The 25,640-nt window shown below is 37.9% G+C and overlaps 1 protein-coding gene and 1 long non-coding RNA gene across 5 annotated transcripts in view; one reads left to right on the top strand and one right to left on the bottom strand.

The window, feature by feature from the left end:
• Positions 1-25,640, top strand: part of PARP14 (poly(ADP-ribose) polymerase family member 14) — a 53,257-nt gene that overhangs the window by 25,005 nt on the left and 2,612 nt on the right. For 2 of the 3 annotated variants that reach the window (XM_003941656.4, XM_074404248.1), the window contains 10 exons: positions 853-1,089; positions 1,631-1,852; positions 6,286-6,364; positions 11,724-11,873; positions 12,174-12,236; positions 12,583-12,750; positions 16,472-16,678; positions 16,757-17,353; positions 18,626-18,759; positions 25,176-25,350. In XM_003941656.4, the coding sequence (XP_003941705.3) occupies positions 853-1,089; positions 1,631-1,852; positions 6,286-6,364; positions 11,724-11,873; positions 12,174-12,236; positions 12,583-12,750; positions 16,472-16,678; positions 16,757-17,353; positions 18,626-18,759; positions 25,176-25,350 (2,032 nt within the window). The remainder of the gene's footprint in view (positions 1-852; positions 1,090-1,630; positions 1,853-6,285; positions 6,365-11,723; positions 11,874-12,173; positions 12,237-12,582; positions 12,751-16,471; positions 16,679-16,756; positions 17,354-18,625; positions 18,760-25,175; positions 25,351-25,640) is intronic. The other variant, XM_074404247.1, reaches the window with a different exon arrangement.
• On the bottom strand, positions 13,901-25,176 carry LOC141585354 (uncharacterized). 2 transcript variants are annotated; one of them, XR_012518768.1, is made up of 3 exons: positions 19,189-25,176; positions 18,285-18,501; positions 13,901-14,030 (listed from the first exon to the last, which is right to left on the bottom strand). It is a non-coding gene; the product is annotated as an uncharacterized LOC141585354 (long non-coding RNA). The 2 variants fall into 2 exon arrangements; XR_012518767.1 differs by lacking the exon at positions 19,189-25,176 and having other exon boundaries at positions 18,285-18,629.

The following is a 25,640-nucleotide window of genomic DNA, read 5'->3' as shown; positions in this document are numbered from 1 at the left end:
ATGGTGGCTCATACCCATAGTCCTAACTACTCTGAATGCTGAGGTGGGAGGATTACTTGAACCCTAGGAGTTTGAGGCTGCAATGAACTATGATCATGCCACTGCCCTCCAGCCTGGGTGACAGAGCAAGACCTTCTCTCTTAAAAAAGTCATCTCTGCTTTCCTTTCACTCCCATAGATGTGTAGCTTCCATGGCTGCATAACTGCTATGCATTACTCATCAGTGACCCAGGCAGGGCAGCTTTGAAAATCACTTGGGCACATTCCCTCTCCTCTGTTCTCTTGACCGCTCTAATCTAGCCCAATTAATTTGCTCACATTCACTGAAGAAAAACCTTCCAGGGCTGTTCCCTGCCTCTCAGGGAATCCAGATGTCTTGGCACTAGAGGTAGGCTGCCGGAGTGTACCCCCAGGGTAATATTTCTAGTCTGGAGTATGCCATTTTGCTGCAGAAGCTCTCTATCAAATCAAATTTATCTGTTCACAGTGCATAGCTGACTATGCTTATTTATGCTCTTGCTGGTCCCTGTCTTGCTCTGCCTGCTGAAACGTCTCATTTCTCAAACCCCACATTGCCCAAGGTGTCTTCACTAGTTACTGAAACAGCTTCCTCTGGACTCCTCCAGTGATCCTGTACCATTCATAGATTGCTTTTTGACTGCTGTCTTTTGTTCCTAAGTGTGACTTAAATAAGTATTTTGTAACACTTTGTCTTGGGATGATATTTCGATCACTGAAACCTTAATCATCTTAGTTGTCTTCCATTGTGCCAACCCCAATGACTCAAATATAGTAATCATTGAGAATGCCTTTTTTTAAAGTTTGAAACAATTTTTTGTTTTTGTCTTTAAGAGTGATGTTGTTGTCAACTCTGTTCCCTCGGATCTCATGCTTAATGTGGGGCCTCTTTCTAAGGCCCTCTTGGAGAAAGCTGGACCAGAGCTCCAGAAGGAATTGTGCACAGCCGGACAAGGGGTGGCTGTCGACGTGGGCACAGTGCTTCAAACCACCGGCTACAATCTGGACTGTTGCTATGTGCTTCATGTGGTAGCTCCGGACTGGAGAAATGGTAGCGCGTCTTCACTCAAGGTTGGGTCTGGCTCTGAATTCTCCAGGAAGTTGGGTAGCCCTTTGTGCTCTTTGGTAGCATATTGATTGGACATAGATTGGGCCTTGTCTGTTTCTCTTCCATAATAATCATGCTTTTGACAGATTCCATCATGTGGCCATTTCTTTCAGCTGCAGCTGACTTCTCTTGACGACTAGTTAATAATATAAATGAATTATTGTGCTCAATAATTACTGGAGCTTAGGGAAGGGTTACTGACAATAATACTATGACTTGCTTAGTGAAGAAAGCCAGAGGAGGATGTGAAGAATGGAAGAGAATGAAGGAAAAGAACAGTGGTTGCTTTGCTTCTTTCTTTCATTGCTGAATGTGTTTAAGTCTCTTACATTCTCTTTTCCTTTTCCTAGCCTCCTCCTGTATTTTTCTTTCCTGTTCTGATTGTCCTTAATCACTGTTGAAACGAGTACAGAGGTCACATTCAAAGTTGTTAAATTCTTATCCTTTTTGTTCTAACTTCCATTTCTAGACAAGATGTATAAGGATGTGCTTTGTGTGTTTCAGATCATGCAAGGCATAATCAGAGAATGTTTGGAGATCACTGACGGCTTGTCCTTAAAATCAATTGCATTTCCAGCAATAGGAACAGGAAACTTGGGATTTCCTAAAACCATATTTGCTGAATTAATCATTTCGGAGGTGTTCAAATTTAGCAGCAAGAATCAGCTGAAAAGTTTACAAGAGGTTCACTTTCTGGTGCACCCAAGTGATCAAGAAAATATTCAGGTACAGTGTCACTGACTTCTGATTATTTTGGCAGCTGAGACCTAATGTTTTTTCAAATGTCTTTTTGGTCTAATGGGATGCTTTTTTCATTTATTTCTCCATACAGGAAAGTAAGGAAGTAGTGCATCGTAGTTGTAGCATGACAAATTTTAAGATAAGTTACAGATGTAGAAAAAATTTAACTTCCTATTCAGGAAAATTTTGAACATATCCAAAAGTAGACAGAATAGCATAATGAAGTCCCTTGTACCTACTGAACTTTAATAGTTATCAACCTGTGGCCAATATGTTTTGTCTCTATCTCCATTTATTTCCCTTCCTTCTATATTATTTTGAAGCAAATCCCAGACATCATTTTATCCATAAACAATTCAACATTTATTTTAAACAATAACAATTCTTTTTTAAGAAGTAATATAAACACAAGAATGTATCAAACCTAAAATAAATGGACAATAATTCCTTTACTTAACCAATTATCAAATAAATTCTCAAATTTTCAACTATCTCATAAATGGTTTGTTTTTACATCTTTGTGTTTGAATCAGGTTCCAAATAAGGCCCACATATTACAATGGAGTTGACTATAAGAGTCCCCTCCATCTGGACATAGAAATTTTAATACATAGTATAAATTAAGTAGCAAGATGTCAGGATAGGATACAAGTGAATGGTGTGGTTAGAATGGATTAGCACATTCCCATGTGAGTAGGAGAGTTGGAATCAGAAACACCAGAACCATAATCAGTCACATTCAGCTCACATTTACTGAGCATCAGTAAATGTGAGTCCATCATTCAGCTCACATTTACTGAGCATCAGCTGTGGGAGAGCCACTGGACTCAGCATTCTGGCAGCACAACAGGCATTTAAGCCATTATCCCTGTACTCCAAGTCTTTACTTAATCAAATAAAGTAGATGACATTCAATGTTTGAAAAGCTTCATGATATTGCAAAAATTGATCAAACATTAAAATCAGTAACCCAAGAGTTATCTGTGGATCATAGAACCATCTGAATTTGTAGGTAATACTTAATTTTTCAGTGGTGCTAGATACTACCTATAAGTTCTCTGGAAGCAAGTAAATCTAACCTAAATCTTGATCAGGCAGCCAAACCACCTAAGTAAAATATGTGGTCCATTTACTTTTCCTGTGTAATTAGTTACTCTTCTGCTTTTAAAATAATCTCCCTATGACTTGCATTGTGTGAGGTGATGTGGATCATGGAACAGGACAAGTAGCATATACTTTCCCTCCTGTAAATCACAATTACTTTGGAGTTAAGATTTAGATACACAAAGTGAACTAAATAAGAGACATGAAAAGTTGTTTTTGAATTAATGGGTGATGAATCCAGCATGAGTCCTGTGACATAGACCTGAACCTTCAAATATCAGTCTTTTTCATGCAACGTCAGCATTCATCTTCTTTCCTAAAGACTCGGGGTATTTTGCAAGTACTTTATAAAAAGAATTAGTCTCTACAGATACCTTTAGTGCCATTTGAAATTCTGTTTGTGGCTGTTACACTTTTTTCTGTTTAGACTTTTAAAGACAGTTAAACTTTGGTTACATTTTCACCAAAAAAATCAGCAAAGCTTATTGAGATGTTTATAGGTGGAGACTGACGCAACAATTGCAAAGCAGCAGCCCCGTGCTTTGAATGTGGCCTCTAGACGTGCTTGATTTAGAGTATTTAAAATTTTTTTTTCAATCAGTTGCTAACATTTAAAAATCAAAAATTTTACGTAAAACTCTAGATATCCACCACTACCTAAAACTTCAAATCTTCTGGCACATTAAACATGGCTTCCTGCTTGGAACAGGAGAAGTTTTTCATGGCTGAGTGGTAGGTGTTCCTAGTTCTGCATAGTCAGATCACTCCACCTTTACACATATGTCATGCCTACCTGACCCCTGGAGGCCTGTGAGTCTGAGATCTTTGCTCTACAATCTCTCTGGGTCCTTCTTCCATTATTGCATTCGTCTTTAGTCAAGATATTACCTTTTTTTCCCCAACAAAAGTATCTGTTGCTTGTTAACAAGGAGGAAGAAAATGATGATTTTGGCGGGTCAATAACAGGCCAAAAAAAAAAAAAAAAGAAGAAATTCACAGGTCTATTAACACTAGAATACATACACCAGCTACTTGCTTCAAAAATCTTGACTCCCTAGCGCCTCTTCTTTTGGTACAAATAGGAAATTAAAAATGGAAGTGTTTGGGACCTTGTGTAAAAACCAATAGTTTTTACAATTGGCAAGTTATTTGTTTTTACTGACTATTGTGGTAATTCATGTTCATTGTAGGAACTTTGAACAATGCAAAATGTGTAAATTCTTTAGTTGGATTTTATGCCAGCCTACTTTTTTACATATGTACTTTTAAAAGTGGGATTGGCCTGGAGTGGTGGCTCATGCTTATAATCCCAACACTTTGGGAGGCCAAAGTGGGCAGATCACCTGAGGTCGGGAGTTCGAGACCAGCCTGGCTAACATGGTGAAACCCCATCTCTACTAAAAATACAAAAATTACGTGGGCATGGTGGCATGCACCTGTAGTCCCAGCTACTTGGGAGGCTGAGGCAGGAGAATCACTTGAACTCAAGAGATGGAGGTTAGAGTGAGCCAAGATTGCTCCATCCTGGGCAACAGAACAAGACTCCTTCTCAAACAAACAAACAAACAAACAAACAAATAAATAAATAAAAGTGGGATTGTGATTATGTATTATTTTATTTAATATCCTTCTCTTTCATTTCCTATTTCATTAAATATTCTTTGAGGCTGGGGATGGTAGCTCACACCTTTAATCCCGGCACTTTGGGAGGCTGAGGCAGGAGGATCACTTGAGGCCAGAAGTTCAAGACCAGCTTGAGCAACATAGGGAGATCCTGTTTCTACAAAAAACAAAAAACTTAGTTGCGTATGGTGGCATATGCCTGTAGTCTCAGCTACTTGGGAGGCTGAGGTAGGGAATCGCTTAAGCCCAGGTGGTCGAGGCTGCAGTGAACTGTGAGTGACACACCAGCCTGAGAAACACAGCAAGACCTCGTTTATTTAAAAATAAAAAATCATTTGAAAATATGATTATGTAAAATCAAAATATGTAAATATGAAAATATGTAAAGCTCTGCTTTACAAGAGTTTCTGAAAGAACCACTACACATAGAAAGGAACAACCAGTATCAGCCTTTCTAAAAAATACCAAAAAGTAAAGAGCATCTACATAATCAAGAATTTACATCAACTAATGGGCAAAACAGCTAGCTAACATTAAATGGCAGTATTAAACTCACATATACCATTATTAATTCTAAATTTAAATCTACTAAATTCCCCAATCCAAAGACACAGACAGGCAAATTGGATAAAAAGCCAAAACCCATCGGTATGCTGCATACAGACCCATCTCACATGCAAGGATACACAAAGACTCAAAACAAAGGGATGGAGAAAGATTTACCAACCAAATGGAGAGCAAAAATAAATAAATAAATAAATAAATAAAAAGCAGGAGTTGCAATTTTTGCCTCTGATAAAATAGTCTTTTAAGCAACAAAGATCAAAAGAAGCAAAGAAGGACGTTACATAATGATAAAAGGATCAATGCAACAAGAAGAGCTAAAGATCCTAAATATATACGCACCCAATACACGAATACCCAGATATATAAGACTTATAAAGAGACTTAGACTCCCACACAATTATAGTGGGAGACTTCAACATCAATATTAGACAGATCAATGAGACAGAAAATTAACAACAATATTCAGGATTTGAACTCAGATCCGGAACAAGTAAACTCAATTAACATTTATAGAACTCTCCACTTTAAATACACAAAATATACACTCTTATCAGTACCACATGGCTGCTTGTTTGTTATTTTCTTCCCTCATTTTTTTTTATGTCTCTATTATTAAGCACAATTATAGGCATACCCATTTTTAGACTGCATTCTAGCCCGGGCAATAAAGCAACACCCCCGTTCTCTCTCCTTCTTCCTCTCCTTCATTCTTTTTTATTTTATTATTCTTTTTTTCTTTCTTTCTTTCTTCCTTTTTTAAAAAAAGAAAATATGATTATTAATGGCTACTAAATACTTCAACATATGGATACACCAACATTTATTTAACTTTTTCCCTGTTGAATTTTTAACGTCTTCTCTATTCTGAATAGCACTGTAATGAATATCCTTGTATTTATGTCTTTGTCCACATCTTTGATACTTTCATAAGACACATTTATAGAAACAGAATCATATGGATTGTTTTCATAACTTTCAAAATCTGTAATGAAATTAAATAATACTGTTTGAGAATGGTTATCTCCCAAATATGAGTATATGCATGCAAGATCAAATGCCCTGATGATTCCAATTTATTCATCTACTGAGGAGTGTAATGATCAAAAACTATGTTTATATTTCAGGCATTTTCAGATGAATTTGCCAGAAGGGATAATGGAAATTTCATCAGTGACGAAATTCCGAAGGCTGAAGATACACAAGGTAAAGTAAAGCTTCTAAATTGTGAAGTGGTTTCTAGTTGCTAAGTAACTTTTCATTGACAGGTAAAAGATAGTAGTGATGATTTTTATGAAAAAAAAAAAAATCAATGAGTGACAAATGATACTAAGTTATCTTTCATATACCTGAGCATGTAAGACACTGGTCATGTTTTTATAATCTGAAACAAAAGGGAAGACAGGCCAAGTTATGTAATCTGTACAATGGGTTTTACATAATGACAAGACTACTATTTCCTGAGGAGAATGTGACATGTTTTCCAAAATATATAAATTAGAGAGACAATACTAACTAAATGCTTCACCTCTGTCAAATCTGTTGTCAAATCTGTATTTGAGTTTTCCTGTTTGAGGTTCACCGAGGCTTCTTGAATATAAAAATGTATGTCTTTCACCAAATTTGGAAAATTTTGTTGTCTCTTTAAATGCCTTTTTGTGCACTGATCTATTTCATGTCTTTTTCTGTTTGCCAATACTGTGGTGCTAAGCCTTTCGATAGAGCTCCAGGGTCACTGCGGAGCTGTTCTCTCCGTGACGCCCCCTCATCTTTTTTCTCTCTTGTTCTTCAGATTGGATAGTTTATCTTGACCTATCTTCAAGTTCACTTAGTCTTTTCTCTTTCCACTATGCTATTGAACCCATCAATGTTTTATTTTAGATATGTATGTTTAAGTTGATTGTTTAAGTCTGATTGCTCTGGCAAGGGTTTCTAAAATGTCTATTTGGTTCTTTTTAAATTTTTTAGTTCTTTAAAGTTTGAACTTTATTTTCCTTTGTAATTTTTTCATTACTATTATTATTATTATTATTTCAATAGTTTTGGTGGTACAAGTAGTTTTTGGTTACATGGATACATTCTTTAGTAGTGATTTCCGAGATTACAGTGCATCTGTCACCTGAGCAGCTTGTACTATACCCAATATGTAGTCTTTTATCCCTTACCCTCCTCAGCCTTCCCCCTTGAGTCTCCAAAGTCCATTATATCATTCTTATGCCTTTGCATCCTTGTAGCTTAGCTTTCAATTATAAGTGAGAACATAGGATATTTGTTTTTGCATTACTGAGCTACTTCACTTAGAATAGCTTCCAGCTCCATTCAAGTTGCTTCAAAAGACATTATTTTATTACTTTTTATGGCTGAAGGGTATTCCATGGTGTGTGTGTGTGTGTGTGTGTGTGTGTGTGTGTGTGTGTGTGTGTATATATATATACACACACACATACATACATACATATATGGCACATTTTCTTTAACCACTTGTTGGTTGATGGGCACTTAGATTGGTTCCATATCTTTGAACTGCAAATTGTGCTGCTATAAACATTTATGTATGTGTGTGTATCTTTTGATGGGCTCTTAGATTGGCTCCATATCTTTGAACTGCAAATTGTGCTGATATAAACATTTGTGTATGTGTGTGTATCTTTTCATATAATGACTTATTTTTCTTTGGATAGATATGCAGTAGTGGGATTGCTGGATTGAATGGTAGTTCTACTTTTAGTTCTTTCGGGAATCTCCATACTATTTTCTATAGTGGTTGTAATAATTTGCATTCCCACCAGCAATGTAAAAGTGTTCCCTTTTTACCACATCCATGCCAACATGTATTGTTTTTTGACTGTTAAGTTATGGCCATTCTTGCAGGAATAAGGTGGCATCTCGCTGTGGTTTTAATTTACATTTTTCTGATGATTAGTGATGTTGAGCATTTTTTTCCATATATTTGTTGGCTGTTTGTATACCTTCTTTTGAGAAATATCTACTCATATCCTTTGCTGACTTTTCGATTTTTTTTTTTTTTCTGATTTGTTTGAGTTCCTTGTAGATTCTGGATACTAGTCCTTTGTCAGATGCATAGTCTGTGAATATTTTCTCCCACTCTGTAGATTGTCTGTTTACTCCATTGATTATTTTGCAGTGCAGAAGCCTTTTGGTTTAATTAGGTCCTATTTTTAATTTTTGGTTTAGTTGCATTTGCTTTTGGGGTCTTAGTCATGAATTCTTTGCCTAAGTCAAAATGTCCAGAAGAGTTTTTTCGATGTTATCCTTTAGAATTTTTATAGTTTTAGGTCTTAGATGTAAGTCTTTGATCCATTTTGAGTTGATTTTCATAGAAGGTGAGAGGTAGGGATCCAGTTCCATCTTCTACATGTGGCTTGCCAGTTTTCCCAGCACTATTTATTGAATAGGGTATCTTTTCCCCAATTTATGTTTTTATATGCTTTCTTGAAGATGATTTTAAGTATTTGGGTTTATTTCTGGGCCTTCTATTCCATTGGCCTACATGCCTATTTTCATAACAGTACCATGATGTTTTAGTAACTGTTGCCTTGTAATATAGTTTGAAGTTGGGTTATGTGATGCCTCCAGATTTGTTCTTTTGTCTTAGTCTTACTTTGGCTGTATGGGCTTGTTTTTGGTTCCATATGAATTTTAGGATTTTTTTTTCTAGTTCTGTGAAGAGTGATGCTGGTATTTGGATGAGAATTGCATTGAATCTGTAGATTGCTTTGGGCAGAATGGTCATTTTCATAATATTGATTATTCCCATCCATGAACATGGAATGTGTTTCCATTTGTGTCATTTCTTTAACCAGTGTTCTGTATTTTCCTTGTAGAGATCTTTCACCTTCTTGGTTAAAATATTCCTGGGTATTTTATTTATTCATTTGTTTGCAGCTATTGTATAAGGGAGTGTGTTTTGATTGATTCTCAGCTTTGTCATTGTTGATGTATAGCAGAGCTACTAAGTTGTGTACATTGATTCTGTAACTTGAGACTTTACTGAATTTGTTTATCAGATCTAGGAGCTTTATGGATGAGTATTTAGGGTTTTCTAGTATATGGTCCTATTATCTGCAAACAGCAACAGTTTGCCTTCTTCTTTTTCAATTTGGATGCCTTTTATTTCTTTGTCTTGTCTGATTGCTCTGGCAAGAACTTCCAGTACTATGTTGAATAGAAGTGGTGAAAGTGGGCATCCTTGTCTTGTTCTAGTTCCCAGGGGTAATGCTTTCAACTTTTCCCCATTCAACATGATGTTGGCTGTGGGTTTGTCATATGTGGCTTTTACTACTTCGAGGTATGTTCCTTCTATGCCTATTTTGTTGAGAGTTTTTATAATAAAGGGGTGTTGGATTTTATCCAATGCCTTTTCTGCATTATTGAGATGGTTATATGGTTTTTGTTTTTAATTCTGTTTATGTGATGTATCACATTTATGAACTTCGATATGTTAAACCATCCCAGCATCCCTGGGATGAAATCCACTAGTTCATAATATATTCTGTTTTTGATGTGCTGTTGGATTGCGTTAGCTCGTGTTTTGTTAAAGATTTTTCCATCTGTGTTCATCAGGGATACTGGTCTGTAGTTTTCTTTTTTTGTTGTAGCCTTTCCTGGGTTTGTTATTAGTGTAATGCTGGCTTTATAGACTGATTTAGGGAGGATTCCTTCTTTCTCTGTGTTTTGGAATAGTTTCAATAGGATTGGTACTACTTCTTTGAATGTCTGGTAGAATTCAGCTGTGAATCCATCTGGTCTGGGACTTTTTTGTTGTTGGCTATTTTTTTATATTACTAATTCAACCTTGCTGCTTGTTATTGGTCTGTTCAGGATTTCTGTTTCTTTCTGATTTGATCTAGGAAGGTTGTATGTTTCCAAGAATTTATCAATTTCCTCTAGATTTTCTAGTTTGTGCACGTAAAGGTGTTCATAGCAGCCTTGAATGATCTTTTTTATTTCTGTGGTTGTAATGTCTCCAGTTCCATTTCTAATTGAGCTTATTTGGATCTTCTCTCTTCTTTTCTTTGTTAATCTCGCTAATAGTCTATCAATTTTCTTTATCTTTTCAAAGAACCAGCTTTTTGTTTCATTTTCATCTTTTTTATTTGCTTGTTTTAATTTCATTTAGTTCTGCTCTGATCTTTGTTATTTCTTCCACTAAGTTTGGTTTTAGTTCGTTCTTGTTTCTCCAGTTCCTTGTGGTATTTTTTAAATAGTTTCTGTTTCTCTGCAGAGACATCTATTTTTCCATTCATTCCACATCATTTCCATCCATTCAAATGTGTTTACTTTGGCCTCATGGCTCATCATTATAGTAGATGCTTTAAAGTCTTCTATAATTTCACTATCTGGGTCACTTTGGGATTGACTTTTTTTTTTTTTTTTAATGGAGTCTTTTTCTGTTTTCCATGCTGGAGTGCAGTGGTGCGATCTTGGCTCGCTGCAACCTCCTCCTCTTGGGTTCAAGTGATTCCCTTGATTCAGCCTCCCAAGTAGCTGGGATTACAGGTGTGTGCCACCATGCCTGGCTAATTTTTGTATTGTTTTTTAGTAGAAGTGGAGTTTTACCATGTTGGCCAGGCTGGTCTTGAACCCCTGACCTCAAGTGATCCTCCCTCCTCGGCCTCCCAAAGTGCTGAGATTACAGGTATTAGCCATCGTGCCTGGTTGGGACTGACATCTTTTTTTGTTGTTTGTTTTTGAGACAGGGTCTCACTGTGTCACCCAAGCTGGAGTGCAGTGGTACAATCTCAGCTCACTGCAGCCTCAATTGTTGGGGCTCAGGTGATCCTTCTACCTCAGCCTCCCAAGTAGCTGGGACTACAGTTGTGTGCCACCATGCCCAGCTAATATTTGTATTATTTGTAGAGATGGGGTTTCACCACATTTTCAGGCTGATCTCAAACTCCTGGACTCAAGTGATCCGCCCACCTTGACCTCCCAAATTGCTGGGATTACAGGTGTGAGCCACCTTGCTTGGCTGGATTGACATCTATTGATTTTCTTTATCCTTAAGGGTTGGTCAAATTTTCCTGTTTTTTTTTTATATGACAAGCAGTTTTGGAATATAGACTGGACATTTTAAATATTATGTTATGAGACTAGGGCCACCCTTGGGTCAAAGCTGGGAGAGAAAAGAGGAAAAATTTTAAAACAGAACAAAATGGAAAACCACCCCCCTGTGCAGATTTCTTCTGCAGGTGTAGGCTTCTTTCTTCAATCTGCCTGCTGTTATTTTAGCTTTTCAAGCTCTTGGTTAGTGGCTTTCTATATTTGTCCTGTTTTTAGTTGTAATCATTGAGAGATAGGTTATAGTGGGCTAACTTCACCTTGGCCAGTACCAGAGTTCATATTTGGTATGAATTCTATTTTCTAATTATTTTTTCTTAAACAGATCATCACTGGGGCTGAGGGGCAGGGCCAGGTTAAAAACCAGAGGTCACAGAAAGAGAGAGAGAGGGAGGACATACAGGAGGGCCACATGTGAGCAGGAGACCTAAGTCATTCTTGCTATGGCTGACTGGGTTATTGACTTCACTTCATTTCTTTTCAGGTTTTTATGGGACTATTTCTAACCCTAATTTAGGTGTGCATGAAATGAAGATAGGTCCTATCATCTTCCAGGTGGCTTCTGGAGATATCACCAAAGAAGAGGCAGATGTGATTGTAAATTCAACATCAAACTCATTTAATCTGAAAGCAGGTACTTGTACAATTTTGACGAGTGCAATAGTTAACAGTAGATGCTATGAACGGGGGTTTCTATAGCCAAACTGGTTTTTATAACTTTGGCTTGTTAATATTAATAACTTTTAAATTATGTTAACAGGGTTTCCCATAATTAATAATGTTTATTTTATGAAGTTTTCTTCTTTGTCATCAGCAATACTGAATTAGAGGATTCTTTTGATGATGGAGAATGCATTTAGATAATATTTCTGATCCAAATATACCATAGTAGCTTTTTACTCATGTTTGTTATCATCTTGATTTTCTCATGTAGGGGTCTCCAAAGCAATTTTGGAATGTGCCGGACAAAATGTAGAAAAGGAATGTTCTCAGAAAGGTAAGGTGCATTCATTTTTTTTTGGTCCTAAGTTGTAATTGTATGGGAGGTTGTGGAGAGGCTGAGAAAAGTCTTGGGATTGGGGAGACAACACTGTAATTTTAAAATTATACATTTTACTAAAGAATTCCAATCACAGAGACTTAGAAGTGAAAAGCAATCTCACAGTTAAAAAGTGAAGTTAAGTCATAACATTCCATCAAAGTATTTCAGGAGTTTTTTTTTTTTTTTTTTTTTTTTTTTTAATTCAAAAAATGCTTACTTGCCAAGTTACACATTTTGCTTTCTAAACAAATGATGGGTTCAACATATACCAATTGTGCATCTTTTTGTCTGTGTTTCCCAGCTCAGCAGCGCAAACATGATTATATAATCACTGGAGGTGGGTTGTTGAGGTGCAAGAATATCATTCATGTAATTGGTGGAAATGATGTCAAGAGATCGGTTTCCAGTGTTTTGCAGGAGTGTGAAAAACGAAATTACTCATCCATTTGCCTCCCAGCCATTGGGACAGGTTCGTAGCCTCTGAATGTCAAGGCTAAATCCCAAGGTGTCTACTTTCCCTTTGATTTGGAGCTGAGTGTGAATGTGGTCAATGCTGAGTCTGAGCCAGGGCAGCAGCCATTAAGCTAGGAGTAGACAGCTTCCTCCCTGTGAGGCAACTCCCAAGGGAATGACAAAGCCTGTGGATAGTTTGAGTAAAAGAGGAACAAAATGCAGGAAAACTGAAGAGAGTGTTAGAATGTTAGAAAGAAGGAAAGGGAAAGTAAGGCCAAGAAGAGAAGGGAGAGAAGGGAAAGGCCATCCCTCATTCTCTTTGCTCAGTTACTTCCCCTTTATCCATTCCCTACATACTCTCCATTATGCAGTCCTCAGCTTCCTCCTCTGTCCCCTCTCCAAGGAGAATATTAGTGCATCAACTTCCACCTCACTCTACCTGACTCCCAGAGGAACATTTTCAGGCCTCAGCTCAACAGTCAGCTGTGTCACTTGGCTTCAGGGCATTTCTGTGTAGAAGCTTCTCAGTCACCAGAACCTAGTGGGTCAGAAACTTAGCTATCCACTTTCCTCTTTCCAGCCTACTTGCTTTGATTTTCTTCTTTTTCTCAGATTATGTAATGATAGCATGATTTTTCATATATAAGGATAGTGCTTTGGGTTTATCATTAGTTAGGCGGTGTTCTTTGAGCTCTTTAGGAATTCCTGCTTGGTCTCCTTAAGAGAGCTGCTCAGGGGAGGCATGCATTCTTAAGCTTGAAGTGAATGGAGCTGCCTGGTTCCAGTGCGAGAATACTCAGCCTTGGATCTGTCATTCCTTTGCTTGGGAATCTAAGTTTGAATCTCTTAGGCTGGCATTCTAGGCTTTCCCAAAGTTTAGCCTCAATAAACTTTCCCATCCTTGTCAATTTCTGAGCCTTCTTCTAATCCTCTGACCCATGTCTGTAATTCTGTACCATTCTTTATAATGTTCTAAGATGGAATTCTGTATCTATTTTACAACTTTTCTATTTCTTAAAGTGTAATTTTTGATCCCTTTATTTTTTAATTCCCCTTAGAGTATCATATATTCCTAGCAGATTAGCCAACTTTTTTCCCATATCTCTATCAGTTATCTCTCTATCTATCTGTCTATCATCTCTCTACTTATCTTTTATGGATACCCACCAATGACTTCCCAGTCTCTGTCTCCATCTGCTTTTTCTCCAAGCTCTAGTCTTGGGTTTCCGCATCCGATTGATTGGGCCAAGAAAGCAGGCAGCCTAGGGGCTGCTACAGATCTTCCTGAGGGAGTCCCTGGTGGAGTCAAAAGAAGAAACAAAGAAAGAATGTAGTTTTAGTTTTGTATAAATAGGTACACATTTGAGCATTTCTGGGCTACGGCAATCCTGTTGTTTCTTCCACTGACCTGGTTGCATTACTGGTCTGCACAAATAAATCACGATTAGTGGGTGTCTTTTATGGACTACTGTATAGTCCTTGCATGTCCTCTTTACCTATCTTTATCACCACCTGAGCTGGTCCTGAGACTGACAGATCTGAAAGCTTTCTCTTTTAGTGGTATATATAAGTTGAATTAAGACTGTAATCAAGACAGCCTCTGGAAGTTAAAGGAGACTTCTCCCTGTTCCTTCCCTGTTCCTTAGAGACACCTGCATAAGGGGAGAGAGTAGCTGGTCAGCAATACCTGTGAGCACCTTAAGCTCAGCACAGACTCCAAACTCCCATTCCTTGTCATCACCCCAAACCTGTCCTTACTCTTATATCCCCAATCATGTGAAAAGCATCACTTGGCATTTAGAGTCCTCGACTCTACCTTCTTCATCACTCCTATCTTCATTAGCTTAGGAATTATTTGGTTGAATATTTACTGAGTGCCTGCATCTGCAAGGCACCATGTTTAGGCACTGGAGATAGAAAGATAACTAAGAAAAAAATCCAGTTCACAAGGAGCACTGAGCCCAGTGTGAGAGACAGGCATGCAAAGAAACAACTGCAATGCAACATGAACCATGATATAGTGAAGGTATGTGAATGCAAAAGAAGGAGAGGGAAAGGTCGAGACCCAGATAAGGTTGCTGAAGCCATAATTGATGCCATTGAAGAGTTTGTCCAGAAAGGATCAGCCCAGTCTGTGAAAAAAATTAAAGTTGTTACCTTTCTGCCTCAAGTACTGGAGGTGTGGAAGTACTATAACATGAACTATGATATAGTGAAGGTATATATATGGCAAAAGAGGTATAGGGAAAGGTCAAGGACAAACTTAGCTGGTCCCTGGGTCCTCCTGGTTTTACCTCCCAAATAGTTCCTCAGTCCCTATACCCTACTCTTCACTCTGGCCTCCTCTTTTTGTTCAGCTCTTGTCTTTTGATTAAACTTTTATTATAGCCTCCTAACTAGACCTGGGCTCTCTACTCCATGCCTCCTCCACACCTCTCCGGATTTATCTTCCTCAAAACTAGGTCTATTCCACATCCATGCCACGCTGAACATATGCCCATTACATTTGGCATAACCTTTCCCTCAATTTTCCATATTTCACCTATTGATCACTAGTTCGTCCACACATATCACATGATCTGTGTTCTAATAAGTACCTAATGAGTACTGAGCCAGTGATAGGACACGGTAGATGTTTATTGAGAGTGAATGAATGTAGCAATGTGTCCATATAAACTCTTCCAAATAAGATGGAAAAATTACAGCTTGCAAAAGCTGTAAATTTCCCTCTTTCTCTGATCATCTGATTTAAAAAAAAACTGAACAAGCCTCCTTGGTTAACTTTATGTGGGGTTTGTCTACATTACCACAATTGTCTGCATAACTAAGTCAAAGAAGCCTATTCTTTTTCTGCAATAGTGGTGGGCACCATCAACAACAGTTAGCCAGGTGGGCTCTTAGTCTGTCACACCACCTTGGCCAAGGAACTTTTACATTGCCTGTCATGTGATTTTGCCAGCTGTTATTCATCTGGGACTGTTCCCATGGCTGGAAAGGGACTTTTCATGATCTTACCTAGGCTGTCACTTCCATGGCTTGAGAAGGAGGGTACGGAATATGCTGAAAACAGGAAATGCTCTGCTCCAGGTGGCTACCTTGAACCCTGCTGGTCAGCTAAAATCTCACTGAGTATGGAGGAAAAGGCTTCTTGGAGGCTTATAGATAACTTGTGTCTGAAAAATTATTAGATGATAACAAATAGCCTATAGCACTGGTTGTCTTGCTAAATTTTGCTTAGTTCAAATCAAGTTCCTAGAGATACCTGGGAGAATAAGGATACATGTGTAAAATCAAGTGATGACTGATCCATAAAAATATTTTCATCATTAAAACGTATGTTAAGTCAACATATATTAGCATCTGCTTTTTATGAATTTTTTGAGGACACTAGTGACCTAAGAAAAAAAGCTACTTGTGCTCTGTAATAGGAGAGGAGCAATACAATGAGCTGGGGTCAGTTGAATAGGGTAGATATGAATGTCAGACACCAAAAGTCAGGTTTCTGTGTCCTTTGTTCATTGCTAGGCTGTGGGCTTCCTGATATCCTGGAACAAAAACACTTCACTGCATCTAGGACTTCAAAAGTGTTTGCTAATGCTTTGTTAGAAAATTCCACAATGATGGAAGAATTGAGGAGTGGGCATTTATTTTCTGAGCATTAGAAACCCTAATTTATTCCTCGGCCTTCCACTTGGGTCTTTTTTGTTGTTCAGCAATTTTATTATTTGCTTTTCCAGGAAGTGCCAAACAAGACCCAGATAAGGTTGCTGAAGCCATAATTGATGCCATTGAAGACTTTGTCCAAAAAGGATCAGTCCAGTCTGTGAAAAAAGTTAAAGTTGTAATCTTTCTGCCTCAAATACTGGATGTGTTTTATGCAAACATGAAAAAAAGAGAAGGGACTCAGATGTCTTCCCAACCGTCTGTGATAGCTAAAATTGCATGTGAGTTGTTTTTATGAAATGCATGTTCCAAACATTCATGTCACATGGGAAATAATCTAATCTTCCTTTTCTTTTTAGCATTTTTTGGCTTTTCAAAGCAATCTCCTCCAGAAAAGAATCCTTTGGTTTTGGAAAAGAAAACAGAATCAGCAACTTTTCAGGTGTGTGGTGAAAATGTCACATGTGTGGAACACACTATCTCCTGGCTACAAGACCTGATTGAAAAAGAACAGTGTCCTTACACCAGTGAAGATGAGTGCATCAAAGACTTTGATGAAAAGGAGTATCAGGAGTTGAATGAGCTGCAGAAGAGGTTAAATATTAGCATTTCCCTAGACCATAAGAGACCTTTGATTAAGGTTTTGGGAATTAGCAGAGATGTGATGCAGGCTAGAGATGAAATTGAGGCAATGATCAAGAGAGTTCGATTGGTCAAAGAACAGGAATCCCGGGCAGATTGTGTCAGTGAGTTTATAGAATGGCAGTATAATGACAATAACACATTTTATCGTTTTGACAAAATAACCAATCTGAAATTAGAGGATGCAAGGAGAGAAAAGAAAGAAACAATTGATATCAAAATTAATAATCGGTACTACACAGTGAACTTGAAAACATGCACTGCCACATATGGAAATCGCAGTTTATCTCTTCAGCGCCTCACAAAATCCAAAGGTGAGTTAAATGTTCATACTTGTCATCTACTGTTTCATACTTACTTTGGGCATAACACTATTTTGTACATACATCAGAATTTCAAATAGAAAAAAAATGAATGGAACACTAGTGAAATAAACTAGAAAATGTGGTCTCTGAGCTTAAAGAGCTTATGTTATGGCCAGGAAAACCCAGAATGGATGTACCCAAAAGCCTGAAGATGACCATCTTCTTGGTAACTGTAGCCAAACCTCAACTTTGTTCTCTACAGTTTATAAGCTTCCCAGAGCCAGTTGTGTCAAGGAGGTAATAGCTGCATCAATTAGGGGAAGGAAACCATAGGCTTAAAGGAAAAGTGATGGACCAAGGTTTTCTAGAACAAAGGGCAAAGGGAAAAACAGAAAGGAAAGCCTGGTCAGAGGGTGGTCCCTCTCTGTGACTGACTGATAACCCAGGGAGGGTCGGGAGCCTATAGGGACTTCTCTCAGAAGTCACCACTGCCTGGAGCAAAAGATTCCTTGACACACATGACAGGAAGCAGGCTTCAGATTCTCTGACAGGATCTACTCTCCAAGGAGGGAATGCTGTCTTATGTAGGCAGCCATTCCCACCTTCGAACCAGATTAAGTCTCCCTTGAAAAACAAGTAAATTGGGTTCCATTACACTTTATTTTTTGTGAGATCAGTGTGAATAGATTCCTCAGACTCTGAGCAACCTTGGGGAAGTGATAAATCACATATAGTATTCTGCTTAGCAGAGAAGACAGAACTGTCACCATAGCCTGTCACATAGCAAAATTCACCACCCAACTGCCTCTTAAAGATGCTATGAAGAATAATGAAAAAATGGATGTGAAGTCCCTGTGGTGGGGATGCTAGGGAGCTCTAGCAAAATTCCATGCATAAACAAAACAGCAACTACTTAGAACACAGTAGGGAAATAACTTACTGTTAAATTGTGACCCTTAGAGACTGAACAGAAAACGCAGGTGCGTTACAGTTCTCAAATCGTAGTATGATCCAAACTTCAGAGGCAGACACACAGGCTCTGCCCCTCAGAGATGCTGATTCAGTGGATCTGTGGCTTTTCTTATTTTTTGTTTAACAAGCATTTCAGTGGGTTCTGATGTAGGTTATCTGTTGTCCACACTTTGAAAAGTGTTCTCCTAGAAAGATAAACAACTTATTGAATGCTTAGAATTGGGGGAGAGTAAAACAAGAACACAGATACTAAATTTTTCAGAGTGTACCAGGAATGTATGAGGGTGTCCTCAAATGTCTTCTTTGCAGTTGACATTCCTGCACACTGGAGTGATATGAAGCAGCAGAATTTCTGTGTGGTGGAGCTAAAGCCTAGTGATCCTGAGTACAACACAGTGGCGACCCAATTTAATCAGACCTGCGCACACTTCACAATAGAGAAGGTAAGCCTTCTGCTGGAATGCAGTTTCTGAATGGTGGGAATAAGTGCTGTCATGGTCCTATATAAAATCTATTTTCATTCACTTCCTGTAACTTTTTTTTTTTACCCAGAATTAGACTTTTTATGGTAATTAGTAGATTCTAGACTCTACTCATGTGATCATAATTATTGAGGCATTAAGATTCTTGTGTCAGTGATTACAATATTTGATTCCAATATGATAGTAGAACACTAAAGACATATATTTACTTTGTGAAACGAGCTAATAGAAATTCAAAGATGTGGCTTTAAAATTGGATTTGATAGCTCTCTGCAGAGAGCCATGCGGAGGCTCCTGAGATCAGGACCATGTTGCTCTGCCCCACTATTCACAGGTCAACAGTGCTTCCTTGATAAAGTCAGCGTCCCTTTTCTTGTTTACCATAATTACCTTGGGCAGGTGAATGTGATGATTCGTGCCTGTAGTCCCAGCTATTGGGAGGCTGAGGTGGAAGGATTGCTTGAGCCCAGGAGTTTGAGGCCAATCTAGGTAACAGAGCAAGATCCTGCTCTCAAATAAAAATAATCAATTATTTTGGCATCTTCAATTTTTAAACATAATTGATATTGCTCTTTGAAATTATATTTTTCTTTGGCTTCTCTAGAAATATGATGATTCTTTTTTTTCCTGGACTAATTTTCTTTTTTAAAAAAAATTTATTTATTATGCTTTAAGTTCTGGGGTACACGTGCAGATAGTGCAGGTTTGTTACATAGGTATACATGTGCCATGGTGGTGGTTTGCTGCATCCATCACCCCGTCGTCTACATTAGGTATACATTAGGTATTTTTCCTAATGCTATCCCTTCCCAATCCCCCGACTCCCTGTTATTCCTCCGCTAGCCCCTCACCCCCCAGGCCCTGTTGTGTGATGTTCCCTTCCCTGTGTCCATGTGTTCTCATTGTTCAACACCCACTTATGAGTAAGAACATATGGTGTTTGGTTTTCTGTTCTGTGTCAGTTTGCTGAGAATGATGGTTTCCAGTTTCATCCATGACCCTGCAAAGGACATGAACTCATCCTTTTTCATGGCTGTATAGTATTCCATGGTGTATATGTGCCACATTTTCTTTATCCAGTCTATCATTGATGGACATTTAGGTTGGTTCTAAGTGTTTGCTATTGTGAACAGTGCCACAATAAACATACATGTGCATTCTTTGTAATAGAATGATTTATAATCCTTTGGGTATATACCCAGTAATGGGATTGCTGGGTCAAATGGTATTTCTATTTCTAGATCCCTGAGGAATCTTTTCATTATCAAAGATACTCTGTTTCTCTTCCAAACTCCTAATTCTAGCTTTATCCACACAACTTAATGCTTATAGGGTCTTTTGTCTGTACCTCACCGGGGAATATTTTTACCCTTCTTGGTTTCAACTTAGTTCAATGTTGGTAATGCCCAAATCAACATTACCAACCTGGGTCTTCGACTCAAGTTCTAGAACATACTCCCAGTGGCCTAAAAAATTTCTACTTGAGGCTGGGCATGGTGGCTCACACCTGTAATCCCAGCATTTTGGGAGGCTGTAGTGGGTAGATCATGAGGTCAGTTCAAGACCAGGCTGGCCAAGATGGTGAAACTCTGTCTCTACTAAAACTACAAAACTTGGCCTGGCATGGTGGCAGGTGCCTGTAATCCCAACTACTTGGGAGGTTGAGGCAGAAAAATTGCTTGAACCTGGGTGGTAGAGGTTGCAGTGAGTTGAGATTGCGCCACTGCACTCCAGCCTGGGTGACAGAGTGAGACTCTGTCTCAAAAAAAAAACCAAAACCAAAAACAAAAAAACTCCACTTGAATATCTAACTGAAAAATCAGCTTCTCTAAAATCTAATGCATCATATGTAAGTAATTCTCTTTCCCTTTCCTTCATTTCTGTTTTTGGTTCTACCACTTTCTGAGTAAAGCCAGAGATCTTTGATCCACAATAGCAAGTCTTCCAGTAAGACCTATATTTTCTTCTCTTTGCAATTTTTTTCTTACTCTGTATTTGAACTGCTAACACTCTGTTTATTCATGCAGTTAAGCACATAATAATTCAAAAAGATTCAAAGTACCCTACAAAGATATAGACCATACCTTCAGATAAAGTAAATAGACAAGGCCGGGCACAGTGGCTCAAGCCTGTAATCCCAGCACTTTGGGAGGTCAAGGTGGGCGGATCACGAGGTCAAAAGATTGAGACCATCCTGGCCAACATGATGAAACCCCATCTCTACTGAAAATACAAAAATTAGCTGGGCGTGGTGGCGTGCACCTGTAGTCCCAGCTATTAGGGAGGTTGAGGCAGGAGAATTGCTGGGGAGGTGGAGGTTGCAGTGAGTGGAGATTGTGCCACTGCACTCCAGCCTGGCGCCTGGCGACAGAGTGAGACTCTGTCTCAAAAAAAAAAAAAAAAAAGTAAATAGACAAAGAAAAATGGATAAAGACAAAAGAATGGCAGGAAAAATAAGATAATACAGAGGTACTGCTAGTTCACAAAAAAGTTTAACATGAGGTTACCAATTTGTCCCTGAGCTTCCTAGTAGACAAAGCAAGAAGTAAACATTCAGCTACAAGACTCATAATGTCCATAAATCAAAAAAGTCATTTGATAAGGAGGCTCACAGCTCATCACAATACTGAGACTGACTCCTGAGAGATTTCTCTTGTGGATCAAGTACTGGAGAATATCCTCAACATCATCCTCACAATAAATTCAACATCAACTTTTATACAACTGTTTTTTAAAATGTAAAACTGGTTGAACAAAACTGATGCCTGATTGAATGAGAACAATTCTATGAGGCACCAAGACAGTGTGATTCAAGTATGCAGCTCTACGATGGTCTATTTCTGAGATAACAAGTCTCACTCCCAGTACCAATTACTACTAACTGGTAGTGGCTGACTGGCACGTTGTGATGAGATGCCAAGTTCAGATTGAGCAAGAATGAATGAATGTTCTGGTTGACCAGCAATATCCCCAGCAGACCCTGTGGATGCCTGCTGTGTATTGGCAGACCCTGGTCAGAGAATTGATTTCAACACTTTTTTTTGCAGTGAAACCCTTTTTTTCAATAAAATCTTAGGTGAAGTCTGAGTGTATGAACCCGATAAAAGCAGAGGTAGGTAGTACTTAAGGCGCCTCCATGAGGACCCTAGAACTGTGAAAATAACTTGAAAAATGGGTGATCTGCCATTCTTCATGACTATTACATCTTATGGTCAAGATTTTTAATATCCATGAACCTTCCACTTAGATTCAACAATTTTGCCACTTTTGCTTTCTCTCCCTGTTTTTGATGAAGCACTTGAAAGTAAGTTGCAGACATCATGATACTCTTATGTTAGCAAGTATCTCCTAATTAGAGACATTCTCCTAAATTATGACAATGCTATTACTCCATATAAAAAACTTAATATTAATTCAGTAATATCCAATACACAGTCCATATTCTAGTTTCTCCAATTGTTAAAAAAATCTCTTATAACTCCACCTCTCCCACCCCAGTCTGAGTTCACACACCGTTTGGTCAATATGTTTCCTTTGTGTCTTCTAATGTAGAATAGTACTCCTGCATTAAAAAAAAAATTATTTTTCATGACACTGAAATTTTTAGAGTTTGTGCCAATTCTGTTGTAGAATGTATCACATTCTGGATCTGTCATGCCTTGGTTTTTGTGGAAGAATCCATGCCAGTTTTATAGATTCTAGATTTGTCTGATTCTTGATAATATCATTTATTTCTCTATCCTTTTTATTTCTGAAAAGCTGAGTTAGGTGGAAAGGTTTGAGTAAATTCAGATAAATATTTTTTTGCAAGGATGCTTTGTAGGTGATACATCATATGAGGAACCCAGATGTTAAGGCTGTCCCACTATTAATGATGCTAAGTTTGATTACTATTTAAGTTGGTGACCACCATGTTTCTCCACTGGAATCGGTAGATCTGTGGGATTATACTTTTTCAGCCTATGAGTATCCTGTTCCCCAACAACCGTGTACTGATTGCTTTTCACTTCCATTGTTGATCCTTGCCCGAATCCATCATTGCACTGGAGGTTGCAGGATGGTGATCTTCTAATTCTGTCATTCCTTCTATATATACATTATTTGGCATTTTAAAAAGACCATGTATTCTTTTTTTCTGATTTTGAGAAAAATCAATATGTTATATTTAATTACATTGATTATTCTGTTAGATGTACAAATTATCCTACATTTGGCTGGCAGGAAGTTGGCTCCCATGTCTTTTAATGACACCATTAATCTTTGAGCATTTCTTTACCTTTTGCCACAAGATTTGTCTTGCTCACCCTGTACTTTCCTTGTCTCATGCCTGGAATCAGAAATTTTTCTAAGAAGTCCTGTTACCTTTTAGTGGGGAATGGTAGCAAGAAACCAAGAGTTGTATGTTCTGTGTGCTCACTGCTATTGAGATGTTGTTGCTTCCAGGGTCTTTTGTGGCTAGAGCTAAGAAAATAATAAACTCATATTTATGTTTTCTTTTTTTTGAGATGAGGTTTTGCTCTGTCATCCCAGATGGAGTCTATTGGTGTGATCATAGCTTACTGCAGCCTCCAACTCCTGGGCTCAAGCAATCCTCCCTGTCAGACTCCAGAGTAGCTGGGGCTACAGGCATGTGCAACCACACCTAATTTTTTTTGTAGAGATGGAGTCTGTGTTGTCCAGGCTGGTCTCAAACTTTTGACTTCAAAAGAGCTGGGATCCACCCACCTCAGTCTCCCAAAGTGCTGTGATTTCAAGTGTGAGCCCCAGCACCCAGCCATATTCATGTTTTCAATTAAAATTTCATGTTTAAAATTTTGTCTTAATATCTTAATATTTTACATCATTTTGTATATAATAGAAATTTTGGCTTTTAATAATAGTACATTCTTGCTTTATCATATAGAATACATATAATTGTTTCAAAATTATCATATCAAAATTATTAGCAATATTAAAAGTGCCAGCTTTGTTTTTTGTTAGCATGTTATGGTATATCTTTTTCATTCTTTTAATATTTTAATAACTGTATATTTAAGATGTGTCTTTTGGTAGCAGCATATATTTGAGTTTTGCTTTTTATTTTTTCCCCCTCTAGGTCTTCTGGTAGTTGTTGGTAAAAGGTTGGTCTGATAAAAGTAATCTAACCTGGCTAGACATCTGCTGTTAATAATAAACCTACTAAATAAAGTTTAAGATTTATTTGCAGTTTTTTTACCTTAGAATTTATCTCATGAGAAATATAGGATCAGATTATTCAGAAATTACTTGACATAATTGTTTTTAAAATTTCTTAAGGGTAAGATACAAGCTTTTTAAATTTAAGAATCAAAAGACTAAGAAATTTAGAATTATATCAAAACTCAAAAAATGCTGAAGCCTTTAAAAATGAGTAAGATAAAATTTAAAGTAAATGAAATAGAATGGTGTAGGCATTTTCAAGATTAGAAATTTAGCTGTAAAGAATACAAAGGAAAAACAATTTTAAAACCATAAACCAGATCAACAGCATATACGCTAATGTTGAGACTTTAAATTAGAGTGCAAATTGTCTTAATTAAAAATAGAAAACCCAAAACTGGAAAAACAAAACAAAACAAAACAAAAAAATGATGGCAGGTAACAGTATTAGGCCTGAGAGTTCTCCAACATGGAAAAGATTCTGATATCATGGACAACATGGAACCTTTACCTTGTGGCTTTCCATGAGGTACTTTGGCCACCTTTAGCCACCCCTCACTCTTCCCAGGACAACCTTATGAAACTGCTACTAATTGGTGATTAGGGGAGTTTAGAAGCAGATCGGCAACCAAGGACCCAAGCAATTTCTTCCAGCCCTGGAGGTCACTGCGTAAACAGTATGATCAAAGCATAGCTACTTTAGTCTACAACATTCAAGATTCATGCTCTACTCTTCCAACTAGACCAGAGATTAATTTTCATTGGTTAATTTCATTCTTGCCTAGACACCCTGTTAGTACACACCTAGGTCAACCAATATCCTAGGAATTGAGGTGGTGAAAGGCAAAGTGCAAAGCGAGGTGGACAGCAGCAGAACAGTCATTAGAGTACATATAAAAATCAGGAGTTTCAGAGGCCGGGTCAGTGGAATTCATGTCATGAGTACTTAAAATCCTAAACCTTGTTTGTTCTCATGTAGTATATAAAAATGTTAAATATTAAACCAACATTCTTCTCACTGCCTGTTTTTATGAAACAGTGGATCTAAAAATATTTCTGAATGCAGAAAGCTGCCATCTGGCATTGGATTTGCTGTTTAGTATGCTTTTATTTATGAAACATAATGATCATGTTTCATTTGCTATGTATTGGCAAGTGCTCTTGGAACTGGCAGAATATTGTTCTTTATTAATTTGCAGATTGAAAGGATTCAGAATCCAGATCTCTGGAATAGCTACCAGGCGAAGAAAAACACCATGGATGCCAAGAATGGCCTGACACTAAATGAGAAGCAACTCTTCCACGGGACAGATGCTGACTCTGTGCCACATGTCAATCGAAATGGCTTTAACCGCAGCTATGCTGGAAAGAATGGTAAGGAAGCGAGTAATCTGACTGCTCCAAATGAGGCATCAGCCACAAGAGCCCAAGGTGGCTAGGACCATGTGGGTTCACTGTGGTCCCCAATCATTGGTGGCCATGTTGCAGCCTGAGTTTCAGGGTAGGACTCACTGTATTTCATCCCAAAGGGGACTGTCTGGCCCTTCAAGGTAGAAAAATTGATGATTAAAAGTGAAAAGCACACACAAAAAATTTAGAGAGGCTTTAGAAATAACATTATTTAACAGATTGGGCCAACATACCAAATTTTACATTAAATTGAA

This window comes from Saimiri boliviensis, chromosome 8, assembly GCF_048565385.1.
Source record: "Saimiri boliviensis isolate mSaiBol1 chromosome 8, mSaiBol1.pri, whole genome shotgun sequence".
Taxonomy (NCBI): Eukaryota; Metazoa; Chordata; class Mammalia; order Primates; family Cebidae; genus Saimiri; species Saimiri boliviensis.
This window is presented reverse-complemented; position numbering and strand designations above follow the sequence as displayed.